This window comes from Mobula hypostoma, chromosome 9 (genome assembly GCF_963921235.1).
Source record: "Mobula hypostoma chromosome 9, sMobHyp1.1, whole genome shotgun sequence".
NCBI classification, from domain to species: domain Eukaryota; kingdom Metazoa; phylum Chordata; class Chondrichthyes; order Myliobatiformes; family Myliobatidae; genus Mobula; species Mobula hypostoma.
The window spans coordinates 5166049-5179391 of NC_086105.1; the positions used below are offsets into that span (position 1 = coordinate 5166049).

General features: G+C 42.4%; 1 protein-coding gene across 8 annotated transcripts in view; it reads right to left on the reverse strand.

The window, feature by feature from the left end:
* Positions 1–2314: 2314 nt before the first annotated feature.
* LOC134351471 (uncharacterized) overlaps positions 2315–13343 on the reverse strand; it is a 191333-nt gene continuing 180304 nt past the window's right edge. For all 8 annotated transcript variants that reach the window (XM_063057653.1, XM_063057657.1, XM_063057652.1 and 5 more), the window contains one exon: positions 2315–5962. In XM_063057653.1, the coding sequence (XP_062913723.1) occupies positions 5732–5962 (231 nt within the window). In that variant the 3' untranslated portion in view covers positions 2315–5731. The remainder of the gene's footprint in view (positions 5963–13343) is intronic.

Below are 13343 nucleotides of genomic sequence, written 5' to 3' on the forward strand. Positions count from 1 at the left end.
CTACTTCCAAGCTCCTTAGAACTGCCCTCTCGTGTTAGCCATTTCAGCCCTAGGGAAAAAGCCTCTGATTATCCACACAATCAATTCCTCTCATCATCTTATGCACCTCTATCAGGTCACCTCTCATCCTCCGTCGCTCCAAGGAGAAAAGGCCGAGTTCACTCAACCTATTCTCATAAGGCATGCCCCCCAATCCAGGCAACATCCTTGTAAATCTCCTCTGCACAGGGAAGAAATGTGACCGTAGAATGATTGTTGGTGTCAGATGGAGTGGTTTGTGTATCTCTGAAACTGCTGATCTCCATATGACCATAAGACACAAGGACAGAATGAGGCCAGTTGTCTCATCCAGTGCGCTCTGCCATTCCATTATGGCCAACTGGTTATCCCTCTCAATCCCATTCTCCTGCCTTCTCCATATAACCTCTGATGTCCTGATTAACCAGGAACCTATCTACCTCTGCTTTAAATATATACAAAGACTCGGCGTCCACAGCCATCTGTGGCAACGAATTTCGCAGATTCCCATGTGTGGCCCATCTGGGCTGGGTGACATCTATTTTCAGACCCTTCAGCTTTTCAAGCACTTTCTCCTAAGTAAAAGCAACAACACTCAGTTTTGTTCCCTGACACTCTTGAATTTCTGGCATGCTGCTACTGTCTTCCACAGTAAAGACTGATACAAGACATTTATTAAGTTCGTCCACCATTTCATTGTCCCCCATTACTATCTCAGGTGGTGGATGGTCGTATGAGCAGTTGGTACATATCAGGGGTCCTGGTTATGTGACCACTGATGCCAGGCAGGCAATCTCTAAAGAGTATTGATAATGGCTGGGATCACCTGTCTTGTAAAGACACTGCCCAGAAGAAGGCAATGCCAAACCACTTCTGTAGAAAAAATGCCTAGAACAATCATGGTCATGGAAAGACCATGATCATCCATGTCATAAGACATGGCACATAACAAATGAACATGACTACCTTTCCAGCATCATTTATCCACTCTTGCCTCTATTTTACTCTTTTAATATCTGTAAAAAGTTTTAGTATCCTTTTTTTATATCTTTGGCTAACTTACATTCATATTTTATTTTTTTTCACCTTATGGTTTTTTTGATGAATTCTGCTGGTTTTTAAAAGATTCCCAATACTTAACTTTTCAATATTTTTTGGGTATATTATATGCCCTCTCTTTTGCTTTTATGGTGTCTTTGATTTCCCTTGTCACCCACAATTACCTCATCCTCCCTTTGGAATATTTCTTCACCTTTGGGATGTATCTCTACTCCACCTTCCGAATTTCCCCCAGGAACTCTAGCCATTGGTGTTCTGACATTGTGCTAGTGTTCCCTTCCAATCAACTGGCCAGTACCTCTCTCATGCCTCTGTAATTCCCTTTACTCCACTGTAATACTGATACATATGACTTTATCTTCTCCCTCTCAAATCTAAAAAGCCATCTTATAGGCATTCAGCAAATTCCATCTCTTGGGATCCAACGTCATCCTGATTTTCCCAACGTCTACCTGCATATTGAAGTCCCCCATGACTTTCATAACATTGCCTTTTTTACATGTCTTTTCTCTTTCCTGTTGAAGTTTATATATCCCACATCCTGGTTATTGTTTGGGGGCCTGCATATAAATCCAATCAGGGTCTTTTTACCCTACAATCTCTTAACTCTGCCAACAAGGATTCTACATCTTCTAATCCTATGTCAACTCTTTTTAAGGATTAGATTTAAATTCAGCCTCGTCTCAGTGATGCCCATAACATCATACCTGCCACTCTCTAACTGCTACAAGATTATCTACCTTATTCCATATACTGCATGCATTCAGATATGACACCTTCAGTCCTGTATTCATCACCCTTTTCGATTTTGTCCCCACATTACAGTTCACCTCATCCCACTGACTGCAATTATGTCATCTTCCTGTCGTTCCTCACGGTCTCACTACACACTGCAGCAACTTGTGTATCAACCGCCACATCTTCAGCCCTATCACTCCAGTTCCCACCCCCTCCCAACTTAGTTTAAACCCTCACCAACTGCTCTAGCAAACCTGCCCGCAAAGATATAGGTTGTCCTCGGGTTCAGGTGTAACTCATCCTTTTTGCACTGGTTATATCTTCCCCAGAAGAGATCCCAATGATCCAGAGATCTGAAACACTGTCCGTGCACCACTTCCTCAGCCACTCATTCATCTGCTAAATCATCTTGATGCTGCCCTGACCAGCATGTGGCACAGGAAGTAATCCAGAGATGACTACCTTGGAGGTCCTGTTTTTCAGCTTTTTTCCCTGATTCCCTGTAGGACCTCCTCCCCCTTTCTACCTACACCATTGGTGTCAAGGTGCACAACAACCTCTGGCTGCTTACCCTCCCTCTGGGGAATCTTCTGCAGCTGCTCTGAGACAACCTGGGCCCCAGCACCTGGAAGGCAACACTCACTCCTGGCTTCTCTCCTGGGATTGTCAAGCACAATAGTCTCTAAAGTTTATAGAGAATGGCATGAAAAACAACAAGAATCCACTGAGCAGCAGTTCTGTGGCAGAAAATGCCTTATTGATGAGAGAGTTCAGAGGAGAATGGCCATACTGGTTTGAAGCTGACAGCAAGATGCCAGTATCTCAAATAACAATGCATCACAGCAGCAGTGTGCAGAAGAGCATTTATAAATGCACAACACATCAAACCTTGAAATGGATGGGCACAGCAGAAGACCACACCAGGTTCCACTCCTGTACATAATAAAGTGGCCAGTAAGTGTAATCTATAAAGGATTTTGGGTTTCACCTTAATCTTGCTTGCCAAGATCAAATCATCAATATCCTTTCTTTAGGTTCCCCAATCTTCCATCTTTGCTTATTCCACTTACAGAGACATGCTGACTCAGAATAGATTCAGATTCATTTATTTATCACATGTACAATAAAACATACAGTGAAATGCATCTGGAACGCAGCAGGCTAGGCAGCATCTATAGGAAGAGATACAGTTGACGTTTCAGGCTGGGACCCTTCGTCAGGGCTAACTGAAGGAAGAGATTGTAAACGTTGACTGTACCTCTTCCAATAGATGTTGCCTGGCCTGCTGTGTTCACCAGCATTTTTTATGTGTGTTGCTTGAATTTCCAGCATCTGCAGATTTCCTTGTGTCTGCAGTGAAATGCATCATTTGTATTTGCCTCTTGATATCACTCGCTATCTTGCCTTTAAACACCTCCCACTTATCTAGTTCTGTTTTCCTCTCTAGCAGCTACTCCCATTGAGTTGGAGTTATATAGCCCATAAACAGACCCTTCAGCCCATCACATCTATGCTAAGTGATCTATCTTTGCCAGACCCTGTCTTATACTATTGAAATTGGCTCTTCCAATTATGGTCACTGTTTCCAAAGGTTTGTTGAACAGACATTTCTGTCTCTCTTCCATCTTCATTTCTGAAAATGAGCTTGTACTGCCCGTTCCCTGGTAGAACTCTACACACAGTCTGATAAAAACCCTCAGATACAATTTACAAACTCCACCCCATCTAAGCTTGTTACACGAAGGAAATTCCAATCGGTATTGGGAAAGTGAAAATACCACCTCTACTACTATCCTATTTGAACACCCCTCTGCAATTTACCCACATACCTTTTCTTCCAATTCCCGCTGATCATTGGGAAGGCTGTAGTATAACCTCATTGCAATGAAAAGATTTTAAAATTTGTTCCTTGTTCTTTTCTGTTTCAGCAGCAAGAGGTATTTGCAAACAATGGAGGCATTGTACATGTATTAAAGGTTATAAAAGAAAGCACTTTATTAGAATTATATAAAGAATAAAAGGAACAAAATGAAGGAAGAATACTTAGAAAGTAGATAAGGAAACAAAATAATATTTATTAATCTGTACAATGATGGAGAGAATCACAGATGTCCAACCATTCACACAGCCTTCTTTCTCTACCCTAGTGATTCAGACTGAGGTAAGATTCCAATCTTCACCAAGAAATTTTATACACTTCAAAATGATTTGCCCCCATACTATCCCATGGACAGTAGAAGGCAGTATCTGCACCTGCAAAATCATCTTCCTCTTCCCAGACAAACATGTCTTTCACCATGAAGTATTCTCAAGTCTGCAGGCTACCACTGACTCTAAGTTTCAAAACATGACTGTGGACTGGTCCCGTCGTACTTTCACAAAACTTCCCCACATCCCAAACTAACACCATTTTGTCTTACAAACTTCCATTTTGTGTTGCATATTTTAGCACATACCAAGGATGAATCAAACTTAACTCTATCAGATTAATAAACTTATCAGCCATCAAATTGATCTCTGTTAGTTGTACCCTTACAGCCTCATTGGCTGATTCCACCCCCACCAAGACCATCATCAGCATCATCATCATTATTATGTGCCATGTTGTATGATGTAGGTGATCATGGCCTTTGGCAAATTCTTGGCGAACTTTTCTACAGAGCAGTGTCTGAGCACTTCTCCTGAGCAGTGTCTTTACAAGATGGGTGACCCTCGTCATTATCCCAACCTGAAGACCTAACCTGGTCACAGCATACTGCTGCAGCTACAAGGAAGGCAAGACAGTGGCTAAGTTTCATTAGGTGTTGGAGAAGATTTGGTTTGTCAACTGAAACGCTTGAAATCTTCTCCAAATGTACCATGGAGAGCATTCTGACTGGCTGCATCGCAGTCTGGTATGGGTGGGATGGGGCGGGGGGGGGGGACGCTACTGCCCAAGATCTAAGTAAATTGCAGAAAATGGTAAAATTCGTCAGCTGCATCATAAGAACTATGCTCCGTAGTATCCAAGACATCTTCAAGGAGTGGTGCCTTAAGAAGGCGGCATCCATCATTCGGGATCCCCACCACCCAGGACATGCCCTTTTCACATATAACCATATAACAATTACAGCATGGAAACAGGCCATCTCGGCCCTTCTAGTCCGTGCTGTACTCTTACTCTCACCTAGTCCCACCGACCTGTACTCAGCCCATAACCCTCCATTCCTTTCCTGTCCATATATCTATCTATCATTGTTACTGTTGGGTAGGAGGTACAGAAGCCTGAAGGCACACACTCAGCGATTCAGCAACAGCTTTCCCCCCTCTGCCGTCTGATTTCTAAATGGATGTTGAACCCATGAACACTTCTTCACTACTTTTTTCACACTATTTTAACCTAACTATTTAATAAACATATAGATAATGTAACTCAGTTTTTTTCTCAATAGGTATTTATCATGTATTTTATTTTACTGCTGCTATAAAGTTAACAAATTTTACAACATGTGCCGGTATATTAAGACTAATTCTGATCAATACTCCTCCAAGATTGTCTGCCTGGCATCAGTGGTTGGATAACCAGAACTTCTGAGACACACCAGCTGCTCATACAACCATGGTTGGCACAACATTGTGGGCCAAAGGGCCTGTCATGTGGTGTAGATTTTCTATGTTTCATGCACCACCTTCTCCCATGGCTTCAGGTGACTCTGATCAGTGCTGGGAGGCGGTGCTAATCAGAGCCTACATCTTGCTCAAGGGTGACCTACAGGCTAGCAGAGGGAAGGAGAGCCTTACACCTACTTTGATAGAGACATATCTCTACCCTGCCACCCAGCCCACCAAGATATCCTGTCTAAATACCACAGTAATTCCTTCCCTGATCAGTTGTGATCAGTGTCTTCCTTTGTAGCCCAAACCTCAGACTCTAGATTCAGAGTGTTGGAGTGTTGTCCAGAGGATTCGAGACAACCGAGTTATGGATCAGGACAAAAAGTGGGAGGTAGGTGAGGAAATCCAAGAGATCCAGCTCCCTGGTGTGTTGGAGCTCCTGTCGGACTTTCTCTTCATGCACGTTGCTGATTCTGCCGGCCTTCAGCTCCACCAGGAGCTGCTCGACGCTGATGGTGTTTGACCCTGCTTCCAAACTGCACAGGAATAGTTGCTGCAAAATGAGAAGTAATTGCTGGATTACTCATCTTCAAAGATAATCAAAATTTATCACCATCTGTTTTTTTTCAATGAGGCACAGATATTTAACCACACCAGTACCAATAAGACATTGTATAGAAACTGAAGGCCATTCGGATTCTATGCTTGTCATAAAGTCTGAGAGTCAGAGAAAAGTACACCACAGAAGCAGGACCTTTGGCCTATGTTGTCCATGTGGAACCATTTAAAGTGCCTACTGCCATCGACCTGCACCTGGACTGTAGCCCTCCATATCGCTACTATCAATGTACATACCCAAACTACCCTTAAACGTTAAAATCAAACTTGCGTGCACCACTTACACTGAGAGCTCGTTCCACACTCTCATAAAGGAGTTTCTCCTCATGTTCCCCTTAAACTTTTGACCTTTCACCCTTAACCCATGACCTCTGGTTGTAATGGAAAATCCTGCTTGCATTCACTCTATCTATACCCCTCATAATTTTGTATACCTCTATCAAATCTCCCCTCAAACTTCTATGTTCCATAGAATAAAGTCCCAAACTATTCAATCTCTCCTATAACACAGGTCTTCCAGAGCCGACAATATCCTTGTAATTTTTCTCTGTACTCTTTTAACCTTATTTATATCTTTGCTAAGGGTGAGTACAGCTTGCGCTAGCCTTTGAAAGGATAATAATTAATCTCACCTGCAAAGTTTTTTGGGACAGAGGCAGGAGTGTGGTGGGACTAATTATTTCAAGATAAACATTAGTTTTACTTATCACATGTGTACATCAAGACATACAGGAGAATCCAACACTTTCAGTACGCTGGATGAACTCAGCAGGTCGGGCAGCATCACTTAGAAACGATGAGTCCACGTTTCGGGCCGGAACCCTTCCTCAGTCCTGAGGAAGGGTTCCGGCCCGAAACGTTGACTCATCATTTCTAACTGATGCTGCCCCACCTGCTGAGTTCATCCAGCATACTGAAGGTGTTGCTTTGATCACAGCATCCGCAAATTATTTTGTGTTTACGATACAGGAGAATGCATTGTATGTATCAAAGCAAACCTGCAAGGATTGCGTTGGCAGCCCACAAGTGCCGACATGCTCCTGGCACCGTCATAGTGTGGCCACGACTCACTTATCCTGACCCTAACTGTAAGTTTTTGGAAAGTGGGGGCATCTGGAAAAACCCCACTTAGTGACAGGGAGAACATACAAATTCCTTACAGAATTGAACCCTGATCAGCGATCGTAACTGGTACTGTAAAGCAATGTGCTAACCACTATGTGATTGTGCTACCAATTTATTTAGATTTAGATATTTAGTACTTGTCTTTTTTAAATAGCTCTAGTTGAACCTAGAACCACTGCCTCTTCAGAAAGCACATTCTGTCTCTCAACAAGTTCTGCATTAAAAGTAATTACCTTCCCCTTTTAGTTCTTTTGTTAATTATTTAAAATCTGGCTACTCTTAACCAGCGGGAGAGATATCTCCTTACTTGATCAAAATGTTCCGTAATCTCGAATGTTTTCATTAAATCTTCACTGAATCTTCTAAGGAAAACCATACCAGCGTCTCATCAGAAAACTTGCATTTACACTCAGTGGCCACTTTAAACGTGACTCCTGTACCTCATAAAGTGGCCACTGAGTGTGTATTTGTGGTCTTCTGCTGCAGTAGCCCATCCACTTCAAGATTCAATGGGTTATGCTTTCAGAGATTCTCTTCTGCATACCACTGTTGTAACGTGGTTATTTGAGTTATTGTCACCTTCTTGTCAGTTTGAACTAGTCTGGCCATTCCCCTCTAAACTCTCTCATTCACAAGGCATTTTTGCCCACAGAACTGATGCTCGTTAGATTTTTTTCTTTGTTTTTTGCACCTTTCTCTATAAATTCTAGAGACTGTTGTGCATTAAAATCCCAGATCAGCAGTTTCTGAGGTACTTAAACCGCCCCATCTGGCACCAACAATATTTTCATGGTTAAAGTCCCCTATATAACATTTCAGTGGAAGACCTCAAGTACTACGCACATACCATTTAATATGCCTCTAGTGACTATACAAAATATAATCCTGGAAAGCTCTGGAAATTCTTTGTTCTGCAGTAAATTACTAAGTGCTTTTTCACTGGTTAACTTGGTACTGCAGTATTCGAATGAGTACTTTCTAACTGGTTGTCTCTTATCTACAGATTTGAATTGACCCCCCTCCCCCATCACTTTCTGTTTCAATTTCTCTTTTGTTCTATCAACTTTTAATAAAAAGATCATGAAGCAACACATTTTGTGCCTTGTTCTTGACTTTTCAAAGAACTTTGGATTGAAACACCAAGATCCACCACTCCAAAGGACAGTATATTTCTTCCTCTGAAGGACATTAACGAGGTAGTTGGATTTTTGTTACAGATTTATGAAGAGACTCACGGAGTCTGCTGCCCAAGACCAGGGGTTACCAACCATTTTAATGCCATGGACCCCTGCCATTTACTGATGGGTCCATGGACCCCAGGGCGGAAGCACCAGCCCAAGACAGTTGAAAGAATGGTTGTCAATAGACCAGCAATGGAACTTAGGAAGACTAACTTCAGAGGCATGAAGGGTTAACAGAGTGTGTAGACATAGGGAAGATCAAAGTCTCAGAGAGGGTCAACACAAGGTCGGCCCAACAATGTGGGCCGAAGGGCACCTACTGTTCTGTAATGCTCTATGTGCATAAAGACACTATTTCACACATTGAAAGCCATATCATAAAAGGAACAAAATAGTGAAGGAAATCCTGAGACAATTGAGAAGATTCAAATGAATATTTGTGCTGCGCGATGATTAGAAGGCGAAAGAGCGACTGATTAAAAGCTGCGTGCTTGCGACTTATGGTACACGGTTGCTCATATTATTTGCGCCTTTCCAATGTAATGAATTTCACAATGTCCCCTTGTAACTGGAAGACTTCAGCCTTTAATGTTCCATTTCTCCCCCCATTGTTAGTGCACCTGTTTTTATTTTGCACTGATTCTACATCCAATTTAATAACTTTCAGTAATCCCTTGGCTCGGACCCCAACACTTCAAAGCATTCAAGTCAGCCGGTCTAATTATAACGTGAAGAGGTGGAGGCTTCCTCTCAGCACTGTTTTCTATACCTGACGTGTCAAGGTGATTAACATGCACAGTCTCCAATGCCACAGATTTTATCTGCACATGTTTTTCCTCTCTCTGAATAGAAGAGTGCGATTCAATTAAGTAATAGCAAAGATTTTCCACCACGCTCCGACAAGTGAGGAAACTTTGCTGCAAATACAAAATGTGCCTGTGATATTCCAACATTCTCTCTGATAAACTATTCCCAGACAGAGAGGGATGGCATTTTGCAGCCAAAAGCCTTTGTGCAATATAATTCATTGTGCAAACAACCTTCAAAATGACTTGGTACAAATGGAAGTCCAATTTGATTACAGACTGACCCCACAACACCTCTCCTGTGCTGCCCTGGCCAATCACACTCTAGGATGATTCTGGTGTGGAGTCAAGCACACTCCATACAACCTGTGTTTAACCCAAATGTTGGAATTCATTTGAGGTTGTCATGGCAATTGTTTCCTTAGGATTGGGGCTAGGCAGATGGTAACCAGATTACATTATTTACAAAACTGCATAAATGTCCCCTTTGAGGGTCCAGAGGAATACTGTGATCCATCACCACTTCTTCTCACTTACTACAGTTATCAGGACAGAAACAGGCCCTTTGGCCCATCTCAACCATGGTGCCTAAGCTTGCTTGCGTGTATGCACATTCCTGTCCAAATGACTTTTAGACATTGCAATTATACCCTCTTCTACCACCTCCTCTGGCATCTCGTTCCATAGCCCCACCACACTCTGTGTGATCAAGCCGCTCCTCTGGTCCCTTTTAAATCTTTACCCTTTCCCCCTCACACAAATATTGAAAAGTCTGGGTAGAGTGGACATGAAGAGGATATCTTCATCAACAGGGGAGTCTAGGATCCAAAGGCACAGGCTCAGAATTAAAGGACCCCCCTTTAGAAGAGAGATGAGGAGGAATTTCTTCATCTAGGGGATGGTGATTCTGTGGAATTTGTTGCCTCAGAGAACCGTGGAGGCCAAGTTACCCATCCCAGCTCCCGCCTGAAATTCGCGCTATCTCTGGCACCAGTTTCCACCTAATTTAATTCACTCCGTGTCAGATCACGGAATGGCTGAGCTGCACTGAATACAGCAATAATACAACTGTACCAGCCAACATTCCAGCTTGATCAGCTTTTACCAATGCATCACAGAAAGCACAAGCCTGCCGGTCATATCTCCTACATTCAGAATCGTGGGTTTAATATCACTGGCATATGGCTGTGAAATTTGTTGTTTTGCGGCAGCAGTACAGTGCAATGCATAACAATTAAAGACTGTAAATTGCAGTCAATATATATATAAAATAAATGAAACAAAGCCAAAACAAAATAGTGAGGTACCCATGGCTGAGACTGGATTTCAGTTGTCGTAGTCCTAAATGGGAAAATTTAATGATTCTCATCAGAGCTGCATGCAGAGTCACCACTTATCAGCTCCATCTTAAATTTCTTTTTACTTTCACTTCCAAGTGGACAATATATATCGCAAACAAGGGAAAATAAATATCATTTTGGTGTGAGTGTGAGTGTTCACCAACATCGTTGCTGAACGTTGGCCCGCATCTCCTTGGCTCATGAAAGACTGAAGCCTTCCTTTCATTTCCCACCCCACTGCCCCCTTTGTCCGGTTAATTTCCCACTGGGGTCACTCAGTATTCTAGCCCAGGATTGACGAGAACCTCGGCTTGTAAGCTTATTTTAACTGGGCTTGGAACATCTGCAATAAATCCATGAGGATTTGCAAGTAAAGACAGAAAGATAAAAAAAAGCTGACACAGCTATCTGATAGGGTTGTCAGTCACTAAGAACAATATAGGACAAATGTGCCTTATTAGCAAAAGAAATGAAGTGACTCTCAATTGATTGTAAACAGTTTGCTTGCCTTTTTACAGCAATCTATATGGCATCTGTAAGGGGTGTGACCATTCACGTGGTGTGTGCATGTTTATACACGCAGGTATATGTGTGTGTGTGTGTGTGTGCATGTGTGTGTGTGTGCATGTGTGTCACAAAGCCATCATTGACATACTGTATCACATGAACAGCAGCGGCCCCAACACCAACCCCTGTGGCATACCACTAGTCACCAGCAACCAACCAGAAAAGGCACTCTCTTTGCCTTCTGCCAGTCAGTCAACCTTCTGTCTTTGTTAATGTCTTTTCTGTAATAACCTGGACTCTCCATCTTGTTTATTTTATTTTGTTTCATTTAGAGATACAGTGTGGAGTAGGGCCTTCTGGCCTACTGAGCTACGCCACCCAGCAACCCATCCCACATGCAAACAAACAAATTGCGCAAATGGCAACGAGAACATCAACCCTCTCCCCATACGTGAATGAGCGAAAAGGCAGAATATAAAAACACAGAATCAAAAGAGTCCAATCAAACTACAGTCTGTTCCACAAACCACAGAGCCAGAACTTCGGTACTATCCTCCGACAGAATCAAGGCAGAAACTGATAGTGAAATGTGCTGTTTGCATCAACAACCAACACAGCCCACAAGTAGCACCATGCTTCTGGCCAATATGGCATGCCCACAACTTAGGAAGGCTAGCCAGTATGACTTTGGACTGTGGGAGGTGACTGGAGCACTTGTAGGAGAACCCAATGGTCACAGGTAGAACACACAAATCCCTTACAGACAGTGAGACAGAGAAGGGTTCCCAAGGAACAAAGATTTCACATTTTGGGTAAAGGACATTAGAGCAGGGGTTTCTAACCTGGGGTCCACAGACCCCGTGGTTAATGGTAGGGGTCTATGGCATAAGGAAGGTTGTAAACCCTTGTGCTAGAGAGATATGTTTTTAATCTGTCTCTTTATTTTCTCTCTCACCTTTATTTTCCTGGCTTCTCCCTGTAACCTTTGATGTCCGTACTAATCACAAACCTATCACTCTCTGCTTTACATATACCCAATGACTGTCCCCACAGCCATCTCTGGCAATGAATTCCACAGATTCACCACACTCCAGCCAAAGAAGTTCCTTCTTTTAGCATGAGATGGTCTGAAACTCAAGGCCTGAAGGGCAGTGGAAATATAACCAACCAGAGCCTTTGGAAGGGAACTGAACAGACTTGCAGGACATTGAAACAGATCAGTACAGCATATGTTGTGCTGACCTTTTAACCAGCTGTAAGATTAACCTAACACTTCGCTCCTACGTAGTCTTCCTTTTTCCAAGCACCCATGTGTCTATCTAAGAGCTTCTTAAATGTCTCTAATATATCTGCCTCTACCATCATCATTTCATGCACCCACCACTCCCTGTGTAAAGAACTTACCTCTGAAATCCCTCTTTACTTTCCTCGGATGACCTTAAAATTATGCCCCTATTTTATTAGCCATTTCCATCCTTTCCACCCTGGGAAAACGTCTCTGGTGATCCATTCTATCTATACCTCTTATCAGCTTGTACACCTCTATCAAGTCACTTCTCATTCTCTTTCACTCCAAAGAGTAAAGAGTTCATTCAATCTATCTTCATAAGGCATGCTATATAGCTCAGACAGCATCCTGGTAAGTCTCTTCTGCACCCTCTCTAAAGCTTCCACGTCCTTCCTATACTGAGGAGACCTGAACTAAACACAATATTCCAAGTGTGGTCTAACCAGAGTTTTATAGAGCTGGCAGGAGAATATGGTTGAGAGGGTAATAAATTAGCCATGATGGAACAACAGTACAGACTCAAAGAGCCAAATGCCTAATTCTGCTCCCATATCCAATAATCTTATGGTCTAACATTAAATACCGGCTGTTAAGCTCAGTCCCTGATAAAAAAAAAAGAGGCTCAGGACTCACACCACCAGGTTCAGGAACAGTTACTACCACTCAACCATCAGGCTCTTGAACCAAGTGGGAATAACTTCACTGGACTTCACTTGCCCCATCACTGAAATGTTCCCACAATGGAAGTATTCTCTTTCAAGGACCCTTCATTGCATGTTCAGTATATTTATTGTTTGTTTGTTTATTTATTTATCTATCTATCTATCTATTATTGTTTCTTCTTTTTGTGCTTGCACGGTTTGTTGTCTTCTGCACTCTATTTGAACACCCCAGTTGGATGGTCTTTCATTGATTCTGTTATGGTTATTATTCTATAGATTTATTGAGTATGCCCACATGAAAATGAATCTCAAGGTTGTATATTGCTGACAAATATGTACTTTGATAATAAAATTTAGCTTGAACTTTGATCTTTAATGAAGGGTAACATACCATATGCCTCCTCAAT